At 41.7% G+C, this 21,830-nt stretch overlaps 9 protein-coding genes across 9 annotated transcripts; 4 read left to right on the plus strand and 5 right to left on the minus strand.

Moving 5' to 3' along the window:
• Window positions 1-1,733: 1,733 nt before the first annotated feature.
• Bfra_008506 (putative dnase1 protein) lies at window positions 1,734-2,424 on the plus strand (the record flags this gene model as incomplete). The annotated part of the gene is made up of 2 exons (XM_037338866.1): window positions 1,734-2,259; window positions 2,360-2,424. 2 exons carry the CDS (start codon window positions 1,734-1,736, stop codon window positions 2,422-2,424), a joined length of 591 nt encoding a protein of 196 aa, XP_037192172.1.
• A 2,497-nt stretch (window positions 2,425-4,921) lies between these two features.
• On the plus strand, window positions 4,922-6,661 carry Bfra_008507 (putative mfs transporter protein; the record flags this gene model as incomplete). The annotated part of the gene is made up of 1 exon (XM_037338867.1): window positions 4,922-6,661. The coding sequence occupies one exon, from the start codon at window positions 4,922-4,924 to the stop codon at window positions 6,659-6,661; it is 1,740 nt and encodes a 579-aa protein (XP_037192173.1).
• A 654-nt stretch (window positions 6,662-7,315) lies between these two features.
• Window positions 7,316-8,459, plus strand: Bfra_008508 (putative nad -binding protein; the record flags this gene model as incomplete). The annotated part of the gene is made up of 3 exons (XM_037338868.1): window positions 7,316-7,450; window positions 7,522-8,270; window positions 8,348-8,459. The coding sequence occupies 3 exons, from the start codon at window positions 7,316-7,318 to the stop codon at window positions 8,457-8,459; spliced, it is 996 nt and encodes a 331-aa protein (XP_037192174.1).
• A 547-nt stretch (window positions 8,460-9,006) lies between these two features.
• On the minus strand, window positions 9,007-9,782 carry Bfra_008509 (uncharacterized protein; the record flags this gene model as incomplete). The annotated part of the gene is made up of 2 exons (XM_037338869.1): window positions 9,007-9,536; window positions 9,611-9,782. The coding sequence occupies 2 exons, from the start codon at window positions 9,780-9,782 to the stop codon at window positions 9,007-9,009; spliced, it is 702 nt and encodes a 233-aa protein (XP_037192175.1).
• A 2,196-nt stretch (window positions 9,783-11,978) lies between these two features.
• On the minus strand, window positions 11,979-12,835 carry Bfra_008510 (putative gnat family protein; the record flags this gene model as incomplete). Its single annotated transcript, XM_037338870.1, has 3 exons — window positions 11,979-12,128; window positions 12,208-12,308; window positions 12,358-12,835. The coding sequence occupies 3 exons, from the start codon at window positions 12,833-12,835 to the stop codon at window positions 11,979-11,981; spliced, it is 729 nt and encodes a 242-aa protein (XP_037192176.1).
• A 1,009-nt stretch (window positions 12,836-13,844) lies between these two features.
• Window positions 13,845-14,989, plus strand: Bfra_008511 (uncharacterized protein; the record flags this gene model as incomplete). The annotated part of the gene is made up of 3 exons (XM_037338871.1): window positions 13,845-14,136; window positions 14,196-14,455; window positions 14,588-14,989. The coding sequence occupies 3 exons, from the start codon at window positions 13,845-13,847 to the stop codon at window positions 14,987-14,989; spliced, it is 954 nt and encodes a 317-aa protein (XP_037192177.1).
• An 818-nt stretch (window positions 14,990-15,807) lies between these two features.
• On the minus strand, window positions 15,808-16,721 carry Bfra_008512 (uncharacterized protein; the record flags this gene model as incomplete). Its single annotated transcript, XM_037338872.1, has 4 exons — window positions 15,808-16,047; window positions 16,103-16,275; window positions 16,327-16,401; window positions 16,454-16,721. 4 exons carry the CDS (start codon window positions 16,719-16,721, stop codon window positions 15,808-15,810), a joined length of 756 nt encoding a protein of 251 aa, XP_037192178.1.
• Window positions 16,722-18,191: 1,470 nt separating this feature from the next.
• On the minus strand, window positions 18,192-18,751 carry Bfra_008513 (uncharacterized protein; the record flags this gene model as incomplete). Its single annotated transcript, XM_037338873.1, has 3 exons — window positions 18,192-18,289; window positions 18,338-18,421; window positions 18,493-18,751. The coding sequence occupies 3 exons, from the start codon at window positions 18,749-18,751 to the stop codon at window positions 18,192-18,194; spliced, it is 441 nt and encodes a 146-aa protein (XP_037192179.1).
• A 1,496-nt stretch (window positions 18,752-20,247) lies between these two features.
• On the minus strand, window positions 20,248-21,393 carry Bfra_008514 (uncharacterized protein; the record flags this gene model as incomplete). The annotated part of the gene is made up of 4 exons (XM_037338874.1): window positions 20,248-20,790; window positions 20,856-20,989; window positions 21,062-21,103; window positions 21,159-21,393. 4 exons carry the CDS (start codon window positions 21,391-21,393, stop codon window positions 20,248-20,250), a joined length of 954 nt encoding a protein of 317 aa, XP_037192180.1.
• Window positions 21,394-21,830: the final 437 nt, after the last annotated feature.

Consider the following 21,830-nt stretch of genomic DNA (forward strand, 5'->3'; position numbering starts at 1 on the left):
TGTGTGTGCTAGAGTTGCAAATACTACATAGATTACTAATATCTTTCTTGAAAACAACGTCACTCCTACCTTTATAGGAGGTTTGGATGATCATTGTAGTCGCTGAAAGTGCTTCTTTGGACCAGATCTAGGATGTCTTGATTTGATGGAGAAATAATGAAAATGTATGGGGTATAAAAAAGCGATGAGTTCTATGAAGATCGAATCTTGATCTGGTAGATCCGGATGAAATGATGAAGCAAGGTTGAAAGCGCCGACGGCTGGAGAGCCTTGAGGGCCACTAAACGGGTTATTGAAAGTGAATACCATGGTTTTCGCATGGGAGTATGGACTAAAATGGTAAAAAGCAGCGACTTATACTTCTTCATCACTAAGATCTGCCGGAAAGGAGAGAGTAGATGTTAGTAAAAGTTGGCAGATCCCAAGGTTTATCATGACACTGTCGCCGCAGAATCATACCAAATCTAGTATTTTCTCACCGACTAGATAATGGTGATCACCCGCCAATAGCATATAGAGTCGATAATCAAGGTCTTTTAGAAACTAATATCCACCTATGTGGTATGTAAACAAACCAGATTTGGAAATTTCATATGTAACTCAAGGTAACTATTATTCATGGTTTTGCTGAGATGGGTATGCTGATGGTATATCATGATATTGTGACGTCAAGATTAAAGGCAATAGAAGGTTAAGCATTGAGTGTGAAGAAGAGCTAGGAAGTGTAAACTTTCCGAATGTATGACTTTTTAACCTATTCGTTTTCCCAGATTTTTATGGACGCGTGGTCTGATTTTGTGATGATATCTGGCTACATCTTACATATGATATATAAGGAGATATCCCAAGGATTCTGTATTCGATTCTCGCTTCAATTCGTAACACATGCGTACATACATTCTGTGGTCAAGACGTAGCTAGACAATGGATGTTGTTGATTCTGAGCCATCTGAAGTTCTCATCTATGTCAATCTGTTGATATATCTCAACATCTTGTTTGAACAATATGCAATATGATTGGATGATTTGACGAAGTGGATGACCTCGCTACTCCTTTTTTTCTTTGTATCCCGGATGTTATTGTAAAGGGTTATGCTCAAATTTTGAGTTCAAATTGATATGCTTTGGAGCCTTTATGCAAGTGAGAAATTTAGTCCATGACATTGGGTTTCCTCTTTATAACATGAACATCCTTTTTTCTGTTCATTACTCATAGTGATATTTGAAGTTACCACAATATATGATGTATACAACAAGTGTTCAGGCCAAGTGGCCTACAACTAACATGATCGTCAACTTGGAATTCTCGAAACATGTAATTCCCTCAAAATCAACGAATCTAGACTCAGACTTACCTCTAGACACAATTGTAGCGCACATATTTCGAAGTATATCGAGTTGCTCTCGTTGCTCTGGCTACAAAGAAACAGAAAGTTGGCTGCGATTCATGGAAATCGTCACAGGCTGTGACCATGTTGGTTCTGCTTACTATAATCCTTAGTCAGTTGGTTTCCTATATAAGTGCTACTTGTCCCCTTAGATTGACATTCCCCTAACTCCGCATTCGCTCTTCTACTCTCTTTCCCGTCCTGTCTTTCCCCTTCCACCTTACACGGATATCAATCAAACTCAGATACATGTAATTCTCAAGTTCCATCACTCACTTGCTCTCCATGAAGCTAACCTTCGTGATTCATTTCTTCTTTAGATCAAGTCGCTCTCGAGTCTGAATCATGGTTTCATATAAGAAATCAGCCATCGCTGTCGCTGTCGCTGTCGCAGGCATCGGCATATCAACCGCTCTTGCCGGCAGCACAATCCCCCGCAACACAATCCCTCGCAACACAATACACTTCATATCTTTCGACGATGTAGACAGAATCATCGCCTTTACATCCCATGCTCACTGTGAGGATATTGAGGATATTCACCACAAAGGTGGAGAGAACTTCACTATTGAAATGCCTCAGAACTGGGGAGGTACCGTTATGGCTAAGAAGTATGATGCTGTGGTCCCTATCCACCGTGTTCAAGCCGAAATTCAATGGCAAGGGTTCGAAGGCAAGACCCACTACGATGCCAGTGCGATCACCAACCATACCGATAATTCTGGCATCCGTTTCATTTACCCAGCTGGTCAAGGCGATGTCTACGAGACACGAAGTGGATGCACCGTTTATCCTTGCGATAATGCTTATCTTCAGCCTGACGACGAGCAAACCAAGGTCACCTACCAAACTGATATGGTTATTGAGATTGGTCCCGAATTCTAGAGGTAAGTTCCCAGCTGATTCTCATCGCATATGTCCCTCACTAACTTACTGTAGGCTTCCAATCGAATATCTGATGACATTCGCAGGCGTTTTCGTCTCGGCTTGCCTTCAGTCTCGGCAACCTTTGATCGCTGTTTTCGATAAATCGTAAGTATACTGCCATTTCGGGTAATGGGCAAGAGTCTGGGGGACTTAAAGCCCGAGGTATTCCCTGAGATTTGATCTAAATGAAATTCGGTGGTGGTCTTGGAATTTGTTGGGCTGTCTCGTGGTTGATTTCGAACATGTATGGTTATTAAATGTGCTGCCTAGTAAAGATGCACATGTAGAAGAAATTGCATCACACATCAAACATACATAAGAAATGATAAATTAGAAAATGATAAGTCAAAACGTCTGAATCAAGAACTGACAAGCCCATATAATCGAGGTCTCATCCAGAAGAACAGGACATTTTTGTTCTTTTGTTCTTGATGGCCCACCAGAGAATACGATCAAGGAGAACGGTCATATCCTAGCCAAATTTACCTTCTGGATGCTGTCGTTCACAACGCAAAAGGTCCACGAAATGAGCACAAGTTGGAGACATAATAAGATTTCAGTACTTCTACCTCTCCTAAGACCATGATAGTGTAGTTTTCATTCCTCGAACCACAAAGCGCGGCAGAAAGGCGGGCTACAAGAAATTTTCATGCGAATTTGCCCAAAGGCATCCCAAGGGTGATGAAAACACAATGTAGACCGAGGATACCACTATGGTTGTTGAAATCCATCCATTCCTTTGGAAAGGCGACAATTCTTCGTCAATGTCCAGAAATTTGTTAGTAATTGATCATAGACATTCATCGACACCTTGACATACCACCTCGAAGCATCTTCTCAGTCCACTTACTGCTGCACTCGTTGCTCTATCCTTTTGGTCTCGAGATCTTTTGGATGGGCTCGTAAAAACATCAGCTGGCTTCCGCGACTTTGTGTTCATGGCTTTGCTTCAGCAATGATCTAGAAACTCGCACTATATGCCAAAGTTCGCAATGTTTGGATCTCACTCGCGTCCTAGTACACCCATAGAAAATTTCACATATAATCAATACCTATCCTCGTTTGTGTTGCCCCCCTTAAGTCTCGACTTTACCATGATCTGACCCAACCTCATATGTTTGCTACCTTCCTCGCGGTCCAAAAAAATCCATCATGGGTATACCGTCTACACGCCAACACTACGTTGGCCGGAGGCGTCTTCACTTCTACGAGTTCCGTAGCGGCTCTAGATCCTTCGATTCAACAACACTAACAATGTCGGATGTTGTTGGAGAAATCAAAAATGCTTTCCCCTTCTGTGAATGTCTCTTCTTATTACCCTTTTCCCCTGCCCCATATCTTCTGGCATTTGATGTTCTTGGTATCAAGATCGTTGGAGATGTATATATCAGATGTATTATCATGTACTATGAAGAGATGGAATAATAGGATATGTAAGATATTGGCTGAAGCTTGTAGTGGAGTCGTATCTACAAACAACTTGACAGGCATTGAATGTTCGGAATAATTCCCCTCTCTTTACCGATATCAACGATCAGCCAGAAATGGCAAGTACATCCCTATAGATCCCGAGATTCTTCCGGTCCATAATTCTGGGGATTAGTGAGTAATAATGAGGATTCAACACTGGAGAAACCAATAGTTAAACCTCGATTTAACATTGAATTTTGATTTGGGCATAGGGGTTTTCGAGGTTTCTGACCGTCGTGAGATAGGTCATATCAGAGCTTCCAACTCTTCCAAGCCTACCCTGGTTAGATTGATTATTGTAATACTTTTTACTCACGTGCTACTTAACCCTATCTTCCATTGTTGCAATGTTCATATATCAGTCCAGTAGAGTTCCATTACAGACACTAATAGTCTTGACAAAGTGGAGTGAATGACTGATTGTTGTTCGCCGATGTGCAAGCTTTATCTAGATACTCCACCAGAGCTGTTCTAGATCCACTCAAGTTTCTAATACGTTATGAACCCGATATTCTAGATAGCACAAGTTCTCTTCCTGCATTACTGAGCAAAATATGCACAAGATTTCTGTGCTTTTAACGTATATCTAGGAGCCTTTTTATATAGAAAAGACAGCCGTTAATTACATCAATCACGGACTGTTAAATAATACACGCACTAACTTCGGCTTGTTTTCGAGAGGCTGGAGCGTGGCTGAAATGACCAAAGTGGCTAGTATTGATGTAAGCGAGTTGGGGTGAGAAATTGGAGAGAAACTGGTGATGATGTAGTTGCGGCTAGAGCTTCCCTCGGCTTTCTAATGACAAAATTTGCTTCTGTTCTCTTCTGCTGGAAATACTACAAAAAAGCAGTCGATTCATTCATTCATTCATTGACTTTGAAGGCGATTTTATAATTCAATGGTATAGATTTAAAGACTCAATTTCGTTTATTCATTTCCATTATTCTTGATGTCAAGGTACCTACCTATCCTCCATCCTTCAAACACCAGTTCGTTCCAGACCTTGGCTCATAACTTAACCTGAGCACGCGACCTCCTACAAGAACCCTCGACCAACAAGATTGATAAGAATCAAACCACTTTTGCATTATCCTCGAATACATCAACACGATAGCCATTTGAGACATCAATCACCATGAAAAGGGCGAGATTTCCCAGCGGGATGGAGCGTCGAAAGTCCTCTACTCCTCACTACCATACCTTCCCCACCCCACCACCCAAGTCTCGCGGCAGACCTCAAGTCGCATCAACTTTATCATCTGGTGGCGACGGATCTGCAAATTCGAATTCGAATGAAGGGGAGCCCGAAGATGAACAGCATCAATCTCCTCTTCCAATAAAACAGCTCGCTGTGTTGGCAGTCATCGCGCTCGCCGAACAAACCGCCTTGAATTCGATATCTCCATACCTACCCCAAATGACGTCGAAATTTCCAGAAGTTGATCCAAGTCAAATAGGTTTATACGTCGGAACAATAGCGTCGAGTTTTGCGTTCGCGCAATTTACAACGAATTTTTTCTGGGGCTGGTTATCTGATAGGATAGGGAGGAAGCCGGTGGTAATGCTTGGGACTCTTTTGACATCAGCATGTTTTGTTGCTTTTGGATTCTGCAGGACATTATGGCAGGCAGTATTGGTACAAGCGCTCATGGGTATGGTCAACGGAAATCAGGGTGTAATAAGTACATGCTTGGGAGAGATTACGGACCGCAGTAATCAGAGTAAAGCATTTGTCTATCTGCCAGTCATTTATGGAATTGGTGGCATAACAGGTCCGGCTTTGGGTGGATTGTTAATCTTTGAAGAGAATCCATTTAATAAGGGGCATCCAAATCCTTATCCATATTTACTACCGAATTTGTTTGCGGCATCAATATTATTACTCGACTTGGTATTGACGGGGTTTTTTCTGGAAGAAAGTCTAGAAGAGGCAAAAAATCTCCCTCCTTTGAAGCATCGAATGAAGAGCCTCTTTACGTGGATGTGGCAATTCACAGGAGGAGCTCGACATCCAACCTATACAAGAACCCCCTCTCAGCGTGCACTGCTTCATGATTCTGATGCCTCGGACGAAGAAGATTCTGAAGCTGAATCACTCCTCTCAATGGGTGACTTCTTCCAGTCATCAAATGAAGCTCACTTGTCTTACAAGGAGGTTCTCAATCGCGATACCGTAATTCTTCTTGGTACTTATCTTATCTTTCAACTCTCCAATATTTCCTTCAACTCTCTCTATCCTATCTTCGCATCGGCTCCTGAGCGTGCTGGACGAGCGCTCTCTCCTTCCGAAATCGGTCTTTCACTCTCTTTTGCAGGAATGGTCACAATTGTCTTCCAGATCGGCATTTTTGGTAAACTCAAAGAAAAGATGGGAAATAAAGCAACTTATAGATCAGGATTGTTCCTCTTCTTCATTTCCATGATGCTCATGCCATGGATTGGATACAAAGATTCTCCTCCACCTTTTGGTATCGGAAATGGAAAATTATGGCTATGGGTTGAGCTTGGGTTCGTCTTGTTATTAAAAACAGTAGCTGCAGTGGGAGGATTAACAAGTGCTCTGTTACTTATTACAAATTCCGCGCCTAATCATGGTGTTCTTGGTACATTGAATGGCCTAGCACAAACTCTAAGTGCAGCGGGAAGAGCAGCGGGTCCTTTCTTGAGTGGAGGATTGTTCACTTTGGGAACAAAGATTAAGAATGGGGGATTTCTCACCTGGGGTGTTTTTAGTGGGATTGCTTTGGTGGGATTCGTCTTCAGCTGGGGAATCCGAGGGAAAGATTTGGAGAGTGGAGACTGGAGTGATGAGAGTAGTGATGACGAGAGCGAGAGTGGAAGTGGTGGCGATATAGAGTCTGGTCAATCATCGTGATGAGCTTGAGAGGTTGAACCATCGGATTCTTGGTATTATATTGTAACAAATACTTTATATTTTACGTTGTTCGTGTTGATGGGAATAGGCTGTACGTTTTTCATTTTGGTATAGGGTAATCATTGGGCGGTAAAGGAGTTTGGGCGCATAGAGAGAGAAAGGGAGGATAGCGAGATTAGACTTTTACATAGAGAAATAGAACTTACATGAGCAGCATGCGTATCCATATTGTGGATTTAGAAGCTCTTGTAGCTAATACAATTTATCTGAACAAGCATTCCATGATCATAGTATCAACCTTTTGGAAGTTTCGTGCACGTTCCAATTTATCTAATATCAAAAACGTCCACCTCACATCCAACCCATCTCGCAAAACGTGATATTGAAACCAATTTGAATTCCACCAAATGCCATGGAAGTTTCTAACAATCCGATCTCATCATATCTTTCTTCACCTTCCTCATCTCTATTTTTATCTTTCTTCTATCTATACCTCTCCCCTATCTCCGTCCAAAATGGTGGGGAAACGGGCTCGAGCGAGTGCGTTTCAGACGGATTCCAATCAATGCGCTATCAATATCAAGTCTCCCCCCGAACTTCTCCATGCTATCAACTCCAGTGCTCAAAATATCTCTTTCAAGACCTATCTCTACAATGGCATTTTTCCTAAATCATTTGAAATCACATACCATAGTTACATTGCCCATTCCTGCAAAGAAATTCACGGGAAAAACAATCATTGTTACTGGGAGTAATAGTGGTTTGGGATTGGAGGCTGCGAGGTGTTTTGTATGTATTTATTTTGACCTCTGTATAGACTGATATGCATGTGAATTAAATAAATATTAATAAGACAAAAGGTCCGTCTCGATGCTCAAAAAGTCATCCTCGCCGTGCGCTCCCTCTCCAAAGGTGAAGCTGCACGTCAATCCATCATAAACAGTACCTCCTGCTCCCCAGACAACCTCGAAGTATGGAATCTCGATCTTTGTTCTCAATCTTCTGTTAAAGAATTTGCGCATCGAGCAAATGCGCTCCCGAGACTTGATATCTTGGTATCGAATGCTGGGATCTATGTTTTCGATTTTAAAATCGTAGAGGGCAATGAAGAGACGATTTGTGTAAACGTAGTTAATACTTTCTTATTGGCATTGCTTTTGTTGCCGAAATTGAGGGAGACGAGTATAACTTATGATACGAAGGGGGTAATGACATTCACGGGAAGTTTCGTACATCATCTGACTACATTCCCGGAACGCCGAGCAGGGAATGTATTTGAAGAGTTGAGAGTGCAAGAAAGAGCTGACATGAGAGATCGATATAATGTGAGTAAACTGATCTCTCTGCTATTTTCCCGGGAACTTGCGTCTGCGCTTCGCGAATCGGAGACGCGGGGGATGGGAGGACATGTTGTTGCGAATATTGTTAATCCTGGGTTGGTGGACACGGAGATCATGAGGCATGCGACGGGAGCTATGAAACATTTGGTCAGGGGAGCGATGAAATTGATGGCGAGGAGTGTGGAGGAGGGGAGTAGGACGTTGGTGCATGCTGCTGGAGGGGAGGAGGAAACAAATGGAATGTATTTGGATGATTGTGAAATTGGGAAGTCAGTACCCCTTCTGTCTAGGTGGTTTTGTTTGTTTGATTCGAATACTGTGGAGTTTGAGACTAACGGGAAATTAGGGTATCATCATGGACAACATCACTCGACGGGATAGCGACCCAAAAAGATATTTGGATGGAGTTATCGCAGGAATTGGAGAAGATAGAACCGGGGATTATGGGGAATGTATGAGTGTTAGATTGAAAATTTTGCCAATTTTTAGTCTCGTCTTCCGTACCAATGCGTTGAGGTTGCCTCATGACGACCCCGCAAGCTTCGCAAGTTTTCAATATTTTGTGATTTCTTTTTTTTCCCCCAGATATGCAACAAAACTCCTGGAGAGCGATGTGATTGATTGATGAAAATCGGACGAGAGATGAGGATGCTCCGCTCGGTCACCAATGATGTTCTCAAGATTCAGAAACTGAAGAATGAGCGTAGCAGATGGAGAACAGATTTACCTTCCTTTGACACTTCAAGATTAGACCTCACCAGAACAAAATCATTTCGAGCTTCCTTGTAAGTTGGATTCAGTTGGAAAATAATAGAAGTTGCTGGTTCGTTATACATAAAGATCCTCTCGTACGCCACACCTAATTCCAAGTCTCTCTTTCCGTCCTGGGTATTTCCATTCATTCGATCATACGAAGAGCCATCCGGTTCGCCCTCAAAGCCAATTTCACATCATCTTCCGGCCCAAGACTATCATCCCGCTCTTTCCCAACACAAACACAAAAGTTCAACAAGGCGAAATCTCCATACTTCCCCTTTTTCTCTCAAACCCTTGGGTCTCTGGGCTCGTAGTCCCCCACTTCATATTCGTCAATCCCGTCGCCGCCATCTCTTTCGGCTGCAAAAGAGAACCCTCCATCTCAACCGTCTCATGATGACCACCCAATCCCATTTCCCCCGGTGAATCCTCCGCCATCAATTCCGTTGTCTCGTGATATCCACCTTGCGGCAACTCTGCAATCCCAGGATGTGTATTAACTGCTTTTCTTTCCGGTTTCTTTGGAGGTCTAAAGAGATAGCCATTTCGTCTATATCCTCGCAAAAGTAGTCCGCAGGGTATGCATACGACGGCTGTTACTACTAGAATTACTATTCGAGTGATGTGGGTAGATGAAGTTGAGGGTGTTGTATTTGTATTTGCAGATGAGCTGGTAGGTGTACTAGTTGCAGTACCGGTGGGCTCTGTGAATGTCATCAATTCCGTTGTTGATCCATAGTTTATTGCAATGACTGTTGGAGACGCATCATCATCTTGTGCTGTTTCAATCTTCAGTTAGTAATAGACTTCATAATATTTTTCAGATCATCAGACCAAGCAACTTACCAAAAACGCGAGAAAATAGCCAAATCAGCCCCAGTAAGCGTGATATCATATTCTCGGAATGAAGGGGAACTTAAATCAATCCAAGAATTAGAAAAGAGGCGGAAAAGCTTAAGTTCATAATTCGAGGGGTGCAGTGCTTTTGGGGTGCCTTGCTGCGCCTTATCGTGCCGTAGATACATATTTCTGTAGCATTTTCTGCAGCTCTTGTTTCAAACATTGTGATGAGTGATACTAACAGGGGAGATTAATTCGGGAATTGACTAGCTACAATGGTTGTGGGGCTAGACCTGCCAATCATCGAAGCAGCAATGCTAGCAAACTGTTGGTATCAATATTACTCGTCAGGGGTTGGGGTTGCTGGATTGGAAAGGATTTGGGTGGCCATTTGGGTGGCCAAGCTGATTTTCAGATTCTTTTCCTGCTTTGCTGCTTTCCTGCTCTCCAATTTTCCATTCGCTCGGTTCTTGATGCAATGGCTTTGTTAGTTGCATATATTGTCTTTCTCGCTTACGATTCGCGAAAGACTTGTCAGTCTAGCTCATGCACGTCGTTCTACGGACTTGGCATCTCTATAGATTCATTGACGTCGATTGTTCCAATAAGTAGACATGTAGGTGGTCTTTGATGGATGTATGCTCATTGTTCCTTTGGCTGATTGAAGTGGCGGAAGGGAAATGCTATGAGAGTTATACGTTGGCTAATCGGAGTATGGAGAAAATTTAGGAAAGATTTGTACACGCTTGGTGAAGCATTAAACAAACTTAACCTTCCCATCAATAAGGCTCAATTGTGGGAAGTAAACGCCTATCAGCTTTGCGTTGTCTGCCATCGTTAAGCAATTTATTGAATCTAATGACAGCATCTGCAACATGCAACTTGGTCAAATTTTCATTGTCAGAGAGGGTGGACTCTTCAATGAGTTTAACTTCTGTAGCGAAATGATGCAGAGTGTACTGGAGGATAGCTTGAGCTTTCGGGTCCATCTCAATTGAGATACGATCAACTCAGAGCAACCTGTGAGTTTCATGTCCGAGTAAAATATCAGCAAAGGAACGATACGACTATGAGTATCGAAGTATTGATTTCTTTATAACAAGCACCTCAATAGGGTCAGGTCGACTTGATCCAATGCTGAATAATGGTTGTCATAGGTCTCGAAATAGGTGGAATCAGCAATGGAATTGGACAACGAACTGATGGTTGTGGCGATAGCACACACACTTTGAGATGGTAAAAGATTGGAAAGACGATTATAGTAATCGATGGCAGATTCCAGGACTTCGCTCCTTCCATTTCTACTAGTATTATGACGTGTACCGTGGTAAAAACATTCGGACAACTGTAGATGTTTAGGGTTCCTGAAATTGCAGCCAGAAAATTTGAGCTCAATCTAACAGTTTTGATGAATGAGGAAACCAGATACCATTGAAACCGTTGTATCCCATCAAGTGAGCCCTTCGTTTCGGGATATTTTGAGACTGTTCTCACCGTATCAACAATTCTCATGCAAGAGGATATGGTAATTGCTTCTGTCATGGTGCTTATTTTCCACGTTTAATTGAACTTACAATACTTTTGGTTTTGTCCTAAAGCTCGATGGTCTGACAAAAGTAAGTGCGGAGCTCAGAACATTGGAGGCGGCGTTGTCCCTAAATAGACTACCATCTAAAAGAATAAGAACTGTGAAAAGTATCTCATAGATATTGAACACTACGAGCGAAAACAAAAAAGAAAGATAAGACGTTGTGACAAAAATGGTACGCGTCTATCTTATTGAAAAGACCTTGATGCTTTTTAAATACTTTTGTCGGGCAACGCCGTCTCTTTGCATCGCTCAGCACGAGCTAGACGCATTATCATAGGACTAGAAACACGCAATCTGAGGTCTTATATAGGTAGCAGTATAAAGGCTATGCCGGTCAGAGAAGATTTATTCAAACTTATGACATAAACTGGCTTTTTGACTCCTGTTTTATGTTCTTCTGTAAACCTTCCCCCGAAGTTGACAGGTCGGCACTCACTAAATGCATTCCATTTGGAGGTATGTATGAAGGGATGTTCGCGAATCGTGGTCACATTTCCCTGTGCCTTTGACGATGCTAATTGTAACATCCGTTTGACCCTCATCTTCGTAGTGAGTTCTAATGACTTGTTTTTTGGTTCGTCTTTCAAAGTGGCTCGTATAGAGGCTGGTGAAACACGTGATACAAATGCATACTCGCCACAGTTACCTAAAATATGTGTGCTCGACTAAACTCACTTCATTGGACGCCAACATAAAGCTTTAGTCGATCATGCTTATATACATTATATATATATGCATATCCAGGTCATTGAGAGAGAGGCCAAAAGACCCATTGTCCTCATCCACAAATCTACTTCTTCGCTGGCCTCACCATCCATATGAACCCTTCTCCTTTTCGATCACCGAACCTTTCTGGTATTTTTGTTTCGCAATGTTTAACATATTCGAATCCCTCGGATTCATATAGTGATCGGCCAGCTACAGATGCTTCTACTATGGCCTAAATTGAACTCACGTTAGCTGCAGTTGTCAATAAGAGCGGGGTCCAGTCGATGCTCAGATCGATAGATTCTACATACCGCATATCCAAGTTCATCAGCGATTGCAGTTCCCCATTTGACCAAAAGACGACCTACTCCCCGACGTTGATAATCGGGGTCAACAGCAAGGATATCCAATGCTGTAATCATGGGTCAGCGAAAACACAAACAGCAACTCAAGACTCTTACAAACTAAATGGCCTTCATATTCTTTAATGGCCGCCCGACGAGTGATCAGGAAGTCTCGGTTCAAATGCTGAGCCCACTCCTTTTCCTCCGCAGTTTCCCAAAAATCGCCATCTAAATCTTCCTCGGGTGGGATCACACCTTTCCAAATATTCCATTTGGCTTTTGCAATTATAGCGCCCGTGTCAGTATCCACGACTTTGAGAAATTTCGTGTGGGGATCGTTGTTTTTAATATCCCGAAAGCGGTTTCCACCACTAATTCTACCAGCCTCAGTATCATGATTTGGATAGACTGCCTCAATCATGGGGTGTCTAGTCCCGAACGCCTGGCAAAAGATCTCAAAGACCCGATGCATGTCATCATCATTACATTCCTCAACTTTGAGAACCATTGTGATGCTATGAGGAGTTTCTATTGACGCCTGATTCGGAAAATACTTAGTTGACTTGCGTACGTTTCCTCTCAGGTTCCGACTCATATATGCCAAGATTGATAAGATGACAAAGCGTGTCAAGAGTGGAGAGGCGTATTACTCCGTAGTCCACCGGATATCGGAATCGGATATAACCTTAATACGAGCTTACGCACATGCATATGCATAGTGATTTATCCCCACTATGACAGCGATGGAATATTTAACCGAGCAGACCATCTAGCAAGTAGCTCCTGATATATATCATGGCTCAGAATAACTAACTTCTTCCTTCAGGGCATATTTGCAAATAAAAAATCTCTCTCCTAGAGCAACAGCCTATTCTTTGGTGATGTCTCCTCAAAAAGGAGAGCTCTCGTTAGCTATAAAGGTATACTTAGTTCGCGTTCTTAGCCCTTTTGCCGTCATTATTAAATTTTCATCAATACATCTGCTTTGGTTCGTCAGTGCATTGCTTTTTGGCTTTCGTTGGCCTGTCTGTCTTTGCGGCCATTCTCTGAGTTCGCCAGGGAAATATTTGGTGGTTTCCTACCAAGCAGACGATGAGGGATGTCAACCCCAAATTTTCAATACCCACATCCATGTGACCTTGCACAAATTGTGTATGGCGAGCAACTTGCAGAATTCGAGACACCTCAAATGCAGTGAATGTATGATCTATTGGGATACTAGATCATTCCGTGAATACATTCGCGTCACTGCTTTGAGAGAAGCAGAGGTGCGATAATAAGCGTTAATCAATTCTTCGGTTGAGAGCCTCGGTTTTTGCAAGCAATCCTTCGATGATATCCTGAGATAAAAGTAGTTTTGCTCAGTCGTTGTCTCCAATGATTGGTTCTTGCTTGATATCGATAAACTAGAGAATGGTGAATGCTGCCGGTGTTTGTTGACTTAAAGCCGCATTCACACTCAGCAAGTTGAATGAGTGAATTATGAAAAAGCAGATAGCCGTTCACATTTTCTTTTTTTCTTCTTCGATCTATCAGTATATAAGCTGCCCAACAGATCCACACCTTCCTTTTTGTCAAACGTGTTAGATATCAGAGATGACAATATGCCTCGCAAGTATATCGTTTTACCAGCAGCATTAACAATACTTCTCCTTTTACTTACAGGGATGTTCATCGACATAGGTAAAGAGAAGAGCTTTCTGTTCGACTTCCCCATCATTTCCCTTGATACTACCAAGTTGAAAGATGATATCTTTCAGAGCAATAACTACACTCTACCAATCACCGATGTATTGAATCTATATTTTCGAACTCACTGTGAAGGAAATTATGTTTCCACACATAATATAAGCCCGAGGTTGAAGAATGTATCCTGCTCCGAGCCTTCATCTGATGGTAAGTTCCATTCGTCTACAAATTATCAATGAATGAAGAAAATTTCTAACATCATCAAGTCAAATTTCTTCCCGCCAACATTATCCATCTCCAACTCATCAAACCCAACTCTTCAGTCCAAATACAACTTCCAGACGACAACTTTGGGCATCAACTTGGCGAAATCCAGAATACATTCAAAAAATCATACCATGCAGAACTTCATGCGGCACTCACCATATATGCTACTGCGATCTGTCTAGAAGGCATTGTGTTGATCATGGCTTTTATATCATTTCTGGAATTTGATGTTGCTTGGATTTTCGGAGGTTTCTCTCTTGTATGTGTTATATCTTCTTCTTCTTCTTCTTCTTCTTTTTCTTGGCTTGAGTCACAAATCTTAGGACAGAATTCACGTCATGCCGCATTCTTGTGCACAGAGAATAAATACTAACACTAACAAACAAAATAGTTAACTACATCCTTCATCTTAATTGGAAACAGTATGACTACGGCACTTCAATACCAAGCGGTTACAACTATCAATAAATATGGTGAAGAAGTCGGAATTTTGGGGTATCGTGGGACGGGGTTGCTGGTATTAATTTGGTTTACCTTTGGAGTAGCTTCTGTTGCCTCGGCTGCTTGGGGATGGGGCGCGTGGATGATCAGAAGGCCCGATGATAGTAGTGAGACTTCGGATGATGCAGGTGTTTACATGAATTGCAGCAGAGATCCAGCGGAAGTTGGAATTGGTGAGCCAATGATGCTGGCTATGAGAGGAGGGAAAGCGGTAAATGTATACGAGGAAGGAATACGCATGGAACACGGGATTGATTTTGTTAGAGAAAGCCAGATTGGGCTTGCTCTATAAGTTAGCGGTTTGAAGTTCAGCGGGAGACATATATACATCTTATCCGGGCCATATCTCGATATAAGTCAGAGATGATTAAAGAAACATCACAGTAAAATGGTTGCGAAGCATTATCATTCATGTCGTCCAAAGGAGATAAATAACACACGCATATCTCTTAAGTTTCAAAAATGGCTCTATTATGCTCTTGGCGCTCTCTTCAATTCGATTTGAAATCTTCGCCCTGCTCGGCGTCAGAAATAATGATCCTTGAATGTCTTGTCAACCCTCACTTCACTATTATTCGCGCATCACTTGATCAATTGACCGATGCAGATAAGTACTCATCATGTATCTTTAATCTCAAAGTTATCAAACAGCAACCTTAGTAATAAATACAATATTAATTTTCAAGAACGCTCGTGTACCCCTATCTGTTGATTATGCAGCACCCTCTTCGCACTCGAGTCAAGAGCTGTATTTCTAGCAAGACGCAATAAAAAGAAGTCCAGGCCTCATTGATTCATCGGAGATGACTCATCGTCGCTCTCTGAACGTCAAATCAACCACAAAAGAATCTTGGAAGATACAGGGAAAGATCGAGTAATCTACCGAAATTCTAGCTAATTTATGCTTTGCACTCCTTGGATGCAACCCAAATGAATCACTCTCTCCTACTGCCTGAGACCTAAGCCCTTCTAACTTTGCATTTTGATGGGAAGATGCTATATCAAATCATGATACTCCTATCACGACGGCCTTTCTCTCTTAACCAAGGCTACTCACCATTCATCCTGATTGGAATAAGCTCTCATATAATCTCATGATTCTCATCTATACTATTTCCAACAGAAAGTATGACAGCGGCGCTCACTGCAATCTGGACATAGCAGATATGCCATCGCTGACATGGCAAAGAAAATTTCAAACGATGCAAGGGTAGAGAATCCAAGCATCAACCAAGACCTATGCATTGGGATACACACCTCATCGGTGCACCGAAACCGACCTCCAAGACCTACCAAGGCGGATACAAAAACGGCGTTCGTAATTATATGTATGGTAGCTTGAAATGATGCCTGAATATCTGAAATTAGTATAAATGTTAGAGAGAATAAAGACATATCTACATACCATATACATGTAAAATTTCACATCTGATTCAAATTCGACTTTGTTGGAAGGCTTACTACTTCTCAAAGTTTCAAGGCCCACCCAGAAAACCGTGGTACCAAATATACAAATGAGGATATAAAGAACAAAGAGCGCGGTGATGTTAGTGTACAGGCTTCTGTCAAGATAAGAATCTATAAATGTCAGTAGAGTATGAGCTTCCTCCGATAGATCCAGAAACTTACCGAGCCATTCAAGATGCTTCAAAATACTCTCCGGTAAATCTTGTCCGAAATCTTTTAGGATCATCATTCCTCCCTCTATATGAATGATCAGTGCATGCATTTGTACAACAATTGTTCTGAGACTTACCATAGTCTAGGCAAATCTTCTCAGTCACAAGATCCTGACTATCCGTAGTATTGTAATTGCTCTTACAGACCTGCGCAAAATAAAAGTCATACTGATCATAAGCGGATATTGGAGAGCCCGCAGCTAGCTTTAGATCTCTCGTATCTAACGATACAATTGGTTTAACCTTGAATCCCAGAAAAATGATAAGTATAATTGTGATATTGACCAAGATAGATGGTATTCCAACCAATGCTGAATTTCTTTGACACCGGGGCTGGGGTCTCATAGTGACAGTATGCTTTGATCTTTTTCGGGGTTGGCTTGGATTTCTGAAGGTGTAAAATTCTTGTTTTTCATAGGCTCACTCATATATTTTCAGTCTCATATACTGAATTGGAATGTATTCGCTAATCTAAATCTATGATTGGAATAATCCACCGGGTGATTGATATTTGGGTTTACCGCAGAGTATCTGATAGTCATACCGTACTGGGCAGGATCGGCTAGTACCTATGATAGAATACTTTTATAATGTATTAATCTAGACGAGCTAGTTTTAGGCTAGCTCGTCTGGACCCATCAGACCGTATCAGCCGTATCCCACAATATTCCAAACAGTCTTTCTGGGGCTTTTGATACTACAGTCGAGTTGGAACGTCAGGAATTTTCTTTATCAGTCAGCCCAAAGGCCGGAAACGCAGTCTATACTTCTCGTCTAGCTCTCAATATGCTAGCATAGAAGCGAATAGCCGGACTAATATCTGGAATGATCATGAAGTCTGACCATTTATTAATCGTTGAACACACGCCTATATATTTTATACCGTATAATAACAGTGCATTCGCCTTACAGGATACATCGAATGATATTTAATCGGACCATACTTGCCATTCACAAATTTGACACTTCATCTTTCCTCACAAACGAGTCGTGTCAATTTATAACAGAAACTCATATGCTTGCCCAACCTAGACTCATTGTGGAAAGACATTCTATAACTTCTCATTCATAATGGTCCCTAATGTGGTAATCTTTCGCTTCTGTGGTAAGTAGTTTACAAACAGGTGCACTGATCGGATTTAAACTATATATCAACACACTTCGCTTACAATACAAGATAAACTACGTCAAATTAGGATATTTTAATAGTAAATTGAGGCCCCATCGTTCTATAGGAGATAAATTCACAGTATAGTGCTAAACAACAGTTGTATCTAGTTCTTAAACTCCATATCCCTAAACCTTTTTTCCAGCAACTTCTTGTGCAATAGTGCTTCTGATTGCTACCCTTGATTCAAAGATGCAATATAAGATCACAGCATATCCGTAGAAATAACTGAAGTGAAACCTCCCACACTCGAATTGATAGATATCTATGCAATCTCATACCTTCTCATCAATGTAATATGACATTTCGTCCGAGACTTAAATCCAAGTCAAGCAACCCTCTGATAATAGCATGACAAATAAAGTTTTTACCCCTATCATCTGCAAAACCAATGCAGCCATAAAAATCCCGGCTGGACTCCAACTCGCGTGGACCGGAATACGAATCTCAGGAGTGCATTGCAAGCCGTGAATAGCGCGTGCTAAATCCCACACAAAGAAGATTTCATTCACATTGAGTGACACGAACTCGACGATGGTCTAGTTGCCAAATATTTAGTATAAGTTCTAGACAGGAATCAAGAGTGGTCTTACACAAGTCATTACGTAGACTCCTAGTGGAGGTTCGCTTTCCGATAATATGGTTGGTTACCAGGATAATTGACAAGCAAAGGAGAGGTAACAATTCGCCCCCAAAAAGTTGAAGAGGGAAATGACGTTTTTCATGAGCAGTTCAAGGAAATCACCTATGAAAATTAGTAAGATAGAACAGGTGAAGAATTTCGATGCCTTACCAAGCTTGAGGAGATCTTTCAAGGTTTCCTCTGGGACCCCGTGACTGAAGCGGAGGAAGATTTTCTCCCAGGTATAGTATTCGACTGGGGAAAGCTGTCAGCTTGTTTTCTTGACACTGTTGTTATTATTCACGCTTTGCTTACTAAATTTTAACAAAGCTGATTGGATGATTGATTGTCAAATCCCGCGATACGGTCATTCCTTCCGCAAATCTTTATGAAGTATATATCGTAATGGTCATAGACATTCTCGGGTGATCCCCTAGCTATCTTCAGGTCCCGCATATCTAATGATGGAATCGGAATAAAATAAAGTCCTAGTACGACGGTAACAATTAAAAGCAGTATAATCATAACCCCTGGAACTATGACCCACGTATAGGATTGTCTACACCAAGGTGTATTTCTCAGCATGATGATATGCTTTTGACCTAGGTATAGGTGTTAAATTGACTTATCGAAATGAAGCCTGGGAGCTCCGGTATGCTTTACTGTAACACAGGTAGTTTGGTGCAAAGAAACTCAAGTTATCGTGGTAAAGATTGAGGATGGTATGTAGCGTGACCATGTTTTAATGGCTAGATGAGTTTGCTTAAATAACTCCGGAATCTAAACTGACTGTACATGATAGTTTGCTACGTTGATGCTTATGCAATACTCGCAAGTGTGAAATATCTCATAAACTTAATGCAATTCAACATCGATCCTGTCACCCGAATGGAGGAGTTGCCGTATGTTGACTGCCACACATATAGGCCTCAGCCAAATTTCCTTGAGAAGTTGTCAATGTACTGTAATCATTTTAAGGGTACTTTTTGGATGAAAATTTGGGTAGAGGGGATATTCTTGGGCAACTAATTTTGGTTGGGAGATTTTGACAATGGTGGTGAATGGAAAACTGGAAGTGTAAGACTGAAAGAAGGTAGTGAATCTCTCTTGGAGATACAGGACTTCAACTACCCACCTAAGTATTCGCACCTTCATATTCTGCTATCCAGCTTCCCCCTTTTCCAGCCCTAAGATGATATTCATAAGGAAATCGTATGTATCATTAACAATAGGTCTGTTGAGGTACCTCCCAGTATTGAACGCCCAAAGTACAAAGCAATCCTATGATAGCGCAAGCTAAACTTACATTTCGAAGGTTCCAAAAATGACACCCATAAGATCGATGACTACAAGAAGAGGAAGACTGGGTAAACTATCTGAAACACAAAGTGTGTATCTCTTCTCAAGACTTGAGCTCCCACCACAAGATAGTGACAATATTGTCACTAAAGATATACATCGTCATGCGGTTCCAAACCATCACGTGCCTTCCTGGCAGAACGATGAAAAGGATCCTGCGGAACCAATAATTTTAACGTTAGTCTGATACTACCTGAACTCTCAGAGCTCCTGATATTAAGATGATTCATTATCTTGGTGTTTTTTCAAAAGTAATCCATTAAGAAGAAACGGCCAAGAAACCCAGCACAATCTATCCTCCCCTGCCTCTGAGCTTTAGAAATTTGACTATCTCCAGGAAGCTTTTTCAGTTCACCTAACTTATCTAATCCTTTATATAGGACATATACACTATTCACAATCAAGAAGTAATGTATGAAAGCCCTAATCATTTGTGCGATGTTTAAACAGTGTTCACACGGGACATGAATATGAGTCAAACCCAATGGGAAAACAACGAGTTTATTAGGTTCCCCAACATCTTGAACGCTCCCAAGATTAAAGAGTCTCAAATTAGACTATTCTCAAAATGTTTAAATACACTGCTCATTGCCATTCACCATAAATCTCAAAAGTCAGAAACTTCAACTAAATCCTACTAAACATCCGCCCGACCTTTAGGGTGAGATTAGTATCGAAGCCAAATATTTTACATTGCTTCACTAACTCTATAATCATAAACTTCAACCTGAGCCACGACCGTATCCTGCAAACGTTGGAGGTGGAGGCCCTGAAGGTCGCGTTACGTATGCACCTGGAGGTGGGGGTGGAAATGGAGGTCCTTGAGGTTCCCGTGCGTAAACAGCTGGAGGCTGCGCCATTCTCGTTCCAAGAGGCATCGGCATTTGCATCGAGGCCGGGTACTCTCTCGTGATAGGCCTGAATTCCTCTTCCCTAATATTTGGGACCGGGATCTGTGATCGTTCAGCCTCCTCATTATAAATAGGACGTGAATCCCCGTCATCTAGAGAATATCGACGTGCATTCTCACCATTTTCTGGAGTAACCGAAAACGTTTGAATCGCTCTCTCGTTCTTAAGTGTTCCTACAATCAGGATCTCCCTACTCACGAGACTGAAGAGCACTGCCGTGAACCCCAATCCAATAACGCTAGTACTGATATCTACAGTGATTTTGTCTTCACTAACAGACTGAATTTGCCACCGATAATCGATCAAGATCCATGGACAGGCGATTGCAGCCGCAAGCAAGGTGAAGAAAGACATCTAGATGCATTCCATGAGAACATATCTGTCAAAAAAGTGACAGGGAGAAAGAAGGATGTACATACAAAAGCCATCGCATTCTCGATTTTGGGATGATGTAGATGATTCAAATGAACCTTTATACCGAAGAAGCCATGGGCGAGATGGGCGAGGCCACTCAGAAAAAATAGGGCGAAGATAATTCTAAGATTTGGAAATCCTGCGGGTAATCACATTTTAGTGAAGGATCAACATGAAAAAACCGAATATCAACTCCAACAGTGGGTGTTACCAGCAAAGAAAGCATCATCAGAAAGAACCGCCGGTAAATACCCTAACAAAAAGTGTTAGCAGCTTCTACGAAAACAGATCGAGCATATTAAACTTACCATGACAGCCGTCATTGATCCCATCAATCTTGGACCGGCAAACTGTAAAGAAATAGACTTTATATAAATCAAACTCCTCAGAAGGGGCGTATAACTGTAGGAGCCGGCTCGGCTCAGATAGAGATCCCACAACGAGAATAGTAATGATGAACGCCACAACCAAAACGACGAGAAATATTTGAAAGTACTTTGGATGTGTCTTGACCTTATCCGTGAACTTCCTATGAATCTCCATTGTAGTTAATGTTTGAGAGATGGTTTGTTTGCTTGTCGTGGTATTTTATCTTCGAGGTTTGGGTATCCTGTGTTGTGATAGTTGAGAAGTTAACAAGTTGGAAATGAAATTCCTCAACTTTTGTATGACCTAGTGTGGAATCCAAGAGTCATAATACATTTGGTCTTGACTTCGATGAGTAATACCCAGTCACTTGAATTTGATTTTACCAACTCTGACTCTTTACCGTGTGCGATTCACTGGAAATACACGAGCATGTGCCGCTCAAAGATGGAGAATGTCATAGTTCTATATCTTCTCAACCATGAATTGGAATAATGCTGACTACCATTGCCATTCATCAACCTTTCTTACTCATTCCGCACGGTTAATGCTGCAGGAGCCCATCTCGCCAGAGCAAGGACATTTATTGTGCATGCATATTTCTTACTGTAGCG

The sequence above is a fragment of the Botrytis fragariae genome, assembly GCF_013461495.1.
Source record: "Botrytis fragariae strain BVB16 chromosome Unknown tig00000061, whole genome shotgun sequence".
Classification (NCBI taxonomy): Eukaryota; Fungi; Ascomycota; class Leotiomycetes; order Helotiales; family Sclerotiniaceae; genus Botrytis; species Botrytis fragariae.